This window comes from Monopterus albus, unplaced genomic scaffold, assembly GCF_001952655.1.
Source record: "Monopterus albus unplaced genomic scaffold, M_albus_1.0 scaffold497.1, whole genome shotgun sequence".
Classification (NCBI taxonomy): domain Eukaryota; kingdom Metazoa; phylum Chordata; class Actinopteri; order Synbranchiformes; family Synbranchidae; genus Monopterus; species Monopterus albus.
Window position 1 is genome coordinate 171,477 of NW_018128377.1, and position 4,853 is coordinate 176,329.

Genomic DNA, 4,853 nt, shown 5'->3' on the forward strand with positions numbered 1-4,853 from the left:
TCCCAAAAAATAGATAGCAAGCCAGCCAACGCCTCACCTCAGTTTCTCGCATGCTAAAGAAGCGATCTAAAATGGGAAAACATTTCATAGGCTTTATGCAAGGCATATTTGATGAGGGACATGCACAACCAGCGCCACCATTAGAGGAACAGGAGGAATGTTTAAAGAAGCGATCTAAAATGAGAAAACATTTCATAGGCTTTATGCAAGTCATATTTGATGAGGGACATACACAACCAGCGCCACCATTAGAGGAACAGGAGGAATGTTGGTACCTCCCCCTTCTTTGGGGTTTATCATCACATAAACCAGACCAAATAAGGGTGGTTTTTTACTCCAGTGCACGCCATCATGGAGTGTCCCTAAACGACATCCTCCTTACTGGCCCCAACCTCAACAACAGTTTGGTGGGAGTCCTCCTGCGGTTCCGCAAAGAGCAAGTGGCAGTCACCGCTGACATCAAGCAAATGTTTCATTGTTTCCTAGTACGGGAGGATAACAGGAACTTCCTGTGTTTCCTTTGGCACCAAGACAATGATATGGAGAAACCTATAGTGGAGTACCGTATAAGAGTGTATGTGTTTGGGAACAGTCCATCGCCTGCCGTGGCAATCTACGGACTCAGAAAAGCATCCCAAGATCAAGAGAATGGTGACTGCAGTACCAGACATTTTGTGGAACAGCATTTCCATGTTGATGATGGTCTCACCTCATTCCCATCCGATGATGATGCTGTGGCTGTTCTCAAGAAAGCGCAAGAGACACTGGCCGCATCCAATCTGCGACTGCACAAGATTGCTTCTAACAGCATCAACGTGATGAGGGCATTTCCAAAGGAGGAAATGGCAAAAGGACTTAAGGATCTTGACCTCGGAACTGACCTTCTACCTGTGCAACGAAGTCTCGGAATAAGCTGGGATGTCGCTACAGATGAGTTCACCTTCCAGGTGTCAGCCATGGAGAAACCATACACTCGAAGAGGGGCACTGTCAACCGTGAATAGTTTGTACGACCCCCTTGGGTTCGCTGCCCCAGTCGTCATTCAAGGCAGGGCCTTGCTAAGGGAGCTCACTGTGGGGGCCTATGAGTGGGATGATCCACTCCCCGAGGAGAAGCTCAGAGAATGGCACAAGTGGAAGGACTCCCTTAAGGATTTGGAACATGTACGAATCCCAAGGACATACACCTCCACACCTTTTGACAGTTCTACAGACAAAAAGCTTAGCATTTTCTGTGATGCCGCTATACTAGCAATCGCAGCTGTGGCTTATATTAAGGTCACAGATGCAGAAGGCAAGTGTGGACTTGGATTTGTATTTGCCAAAGCCCACCACAGCCAGAAGTGACCATCCTTAGGCTCGAACTATGTGCAGCCGTTCTAGCCGTGGAAGTCGCTGACATGCTCACAGAAGAGATGCACACCCAGTTGAGTTCTGTGAAATTCTTCACCGACAGTAAGGTTGTACTTGGCTACATACGCAATGAAACCAGAAGGTTCTATGTGTATGTAAGCAATCGCATTCAGAGAATCAGGAAGTCATCTCTACCTGAACAATGGAATTATGTCCCAACAGATGCGAACCCAGCAGATCATGCTTCAAGATCCATGCCTGCAAACACCTTGATGCCCAGCACATGGTTCAGAGGGCCAGACTTCTTGTTGAAGCCAGCAACACATGCAACTGATAGTGGGACAACCTTTGACTTGGTTGACACAGAGTCTGAACCTGAAATCCGTCCTTTGGTGATATCTTGTGCAGTCCATGTTGCAGAGTTACCTCTGGACCCAAGACACTGTGAGTCATTCTCATCCTGGAGATCTCTTCTCAGGACCATATCCAGGCTCATCCATGTGGCTAGTTCCTTCAAGCAAGGAAATGGCAAGAACAAGTGCCAGGGTTGGCACATGTGCAAGACTCCTCACCCAGACGACCTTGTAAAGGCTAGGCGCATCATCATACGTAGCCTTCAACACAAGGCCTTTCCCGAAGTCCTTGCATGTCTCCAGGCGAGGAGGCTGATTCCTGAACACAGTCAGCTTGCAAAGCTGTCTCCCTATTTGGATGAGGATGGTTGGCTCAGAGTAGGATGATGTTTGTCATAGGCTGACCTTCAGAGCAACGAAAGGAACCCACTCATCATTCCTCGCCATCACCACCTGACGACCCTACTGATACGGCATTACCACCAACAGGTTCAGCACCAAGGGTGCCACTTCACTGAAGGTGCGGTGAGATCAGCTGGTCTATGGGTCATAGGTGGGAAGCAGTGTATTAGTGCCATTATCTGTGACTGTGTGACCTGTCGCAAGCTCAGGTGGAGACCAAAGACACAAAAAATGGCGGATCTACCTGTGGAACGCCTGACCAATGACCCCCCATTCTCCTATGTTTGGACCCTGGACAGTTGCTTCACATCAAACACGGGGATGGCTACGCTAACAGTAAACAGTGGGCAGTCATTTTCAGTTGTATGAGCACCAGGGCCATACACATTGAACTAATGGAATCGATGGACTCTTCAAGCTTCATCAGTGCTCTGCGACGATTCCTCTCCATTCGTGGACCAGTGAAACAGTTGAGGTCTGACTGGAACCAACTTCTTTGGCGCATGCAAGGAGCTTGGCATTGATTCGAGGCAGTGCAACAACCAGGCAATACAGGCGTTCTTAAGCGACAATAGCTGTATTTGGATATTCAACCCACCTCAGGCTTCACACATGGGAGGCAGCTGGGAACGCATGATTGGTGTGATGAAACACATACTCGATTCCATGCTCATGGACATTACACCTCGCCAGCTGACGCAGGAGATATTAGCAACATTCTTAGCAGAAGTACCTGCCATTGTCAACTCAAGACCACTCATCCCGGTGTCTACCGACCCGAGTTTCCATCTGATTCTGACACCAGCTACTCTCCTTACTCAGAAAGTTGGAGTCCCTTCCATAGCTTCTGGTGATTTTGATGAGAGCAACCTGTACAGACGGCAATGGAGGCAAGTGCAACACCTCTCCAACGTCTTCTGGCACCGCTGGAAGAACCAATAGCTCTCTACTCTACAAGGCCATAGGAAGTGGCGCTCCGAGGGATATAACTTGAGAAAAGGAGAAGGAGACCTCGTGTTGTTGAAGGACCCATGGGCGTGGTGGTCAAATCCTACCCTAGCCACAATGGGAGAGTTAGAAAGGTGGAAGTGACGGTTGTCTCAGGAGGAACCTGCAGGACCTTCTTAAGACCCATAACAGACACTGTACTCCTCCTACCAAACTCCAATGACAAGGACAGTGGGGAGGGGTGAGACTGTGACATCCTACTGATGTCAGGCGGGGAGTGTGCTGGCTGTGTTTACTCTTGCCAGCAGAGGGCGCTATGTTTGTGTTCTTCCATTTGTTATGCGCTGTTACCGCCAGTGAGTTAGACAGGAAGCAGGAAGTAAATTATGCATGCTTAGTTTATAGGTGACAGCTACATGATTCAGATGTCTTATGGCTCAATCCGCATCTATCCTCAGTTTGTTGTTTACAGAAGCATTGTCTGTAAGTACCGTTATGGTTTAACAGCATTATAAAAGGTTATTTTGATAGTTGTGAGCATTTAACAGCCTTCTGTTGATAACATTCTGTGTGAGTAATACAGCGATATGGCAGCTACATTTAGCTCAGTATAAACATCCGTTAGCTTGTTATGAGGGCTCAAAGTAAGATGACGTTTGTCATAGGCTGACCTTCAGAGCAACGAAAGGAACCCACTCATCATTCCTCGCCATCACCACCTGACGACCCTACTGATACGGCATTACCACCAACAGGTTCAGCACCAAGGGTGCCACTTCACTGAAGGTGCGGTGAGATCAGCTGGTCTATGGGTCATAGGTGGGAAGCAGTGTATTAGTGCCATTATCTGTGACTGTGTGACCTGTCGCAAGCTCAGGTGGAGAACAAAGACACAAAAAATGGCGGATCTACCTGTGGAATACCTGACCACTGACCCCCCATTCTCCTATGTGGGGGTTGATGTGTTTGGACCCTGAACAGTTGCTTCACATCAAACACGGGGAGGCTACGCTAACAGTAAATGGTGGGCAGTCGTTTTCAGTTGTATGAGCACCAGGGCCATACACATTGAACTAATGGAATCGATGGACTCTTCAAGCTTCATCAGTGCTCTGCGACGATTCCTCTCCATTCGTGGACCAGTGAAACAGTTGAGGTCTGACTGGAACCAACTTCTTTGGCGCATGCAAGGAGCTTGGCATTGATTCGAGGCAGTGCAACAACCAGGCAATACAGGCGTTCTTAAGCGACAATAGCTGTATTTGGATATTCAACCCATCTCACGCTTCACACATGGGAGGTAGCTGGGAACGCATGATTGGTTTGACGAAACGCATACTCGATTCCATGCTCATGGACATTACACCTCGCCAGCTGACGCAGGAGATATAGCAACATTCTTAGCAGAAGTATCTGCCATTGTCAACTCAAGACCACTCATCCCGGTGTCTACCGACCCGAGTTTCCATCTGATTCTGACACCAGCTACTCTCCTTACTCAGAAAGTTGGAGTCCCTTCCATAGCTTCTGGTGATTTTGATGAGAGCAACCTGTACAGACGGCAATGGAGGCAAGTGCAACACCTCTCCAACGTCTTCTGGCACCGCTGGAAGAACCAATAGCTCTCTACTCTACAAGGCCATAGGAAGTGGCGCTCCGAGGGATATAACTTGAGAAAAGGAGACCTCGTGTTGGTGAGGGACAGTCAGGTCAAGCAAAACCACTGGCCCATGGGCGTGGTGGTCAAATCCTCCCTAGCCACGATGGGAGAGTTAGAAAGGTGGAAGTGACGGTTGCC

The 4,853-nt window shown here is 48.6% G+C and overlaps 1 protein-coding gene across 1 annotated transcript in view; it reads right to left on the minus strand.

Moving 5' to 3' along the window:
- Window positions 1-1,590: 1,590 nt before the first annotated feature.
- Window positions 1,591-4,853, minus strand: part of LOC109952794 (trace amine-associated receptor 1-like) — a gene marked incomplete at its 5' end in the record, with an annotated part of 25,782 nt that continues 22,519 nt past the window's right edge. The window contains one exon of the mRNA XM_020588044.1: window positions 1,591-1,863. Coding sequence (XP_020443700.1) covers window positions 1,591-1,863 — 273 coding nt within the window. The remainder of the gene's footprint in view (window positions 1,864-4,853) is intronic.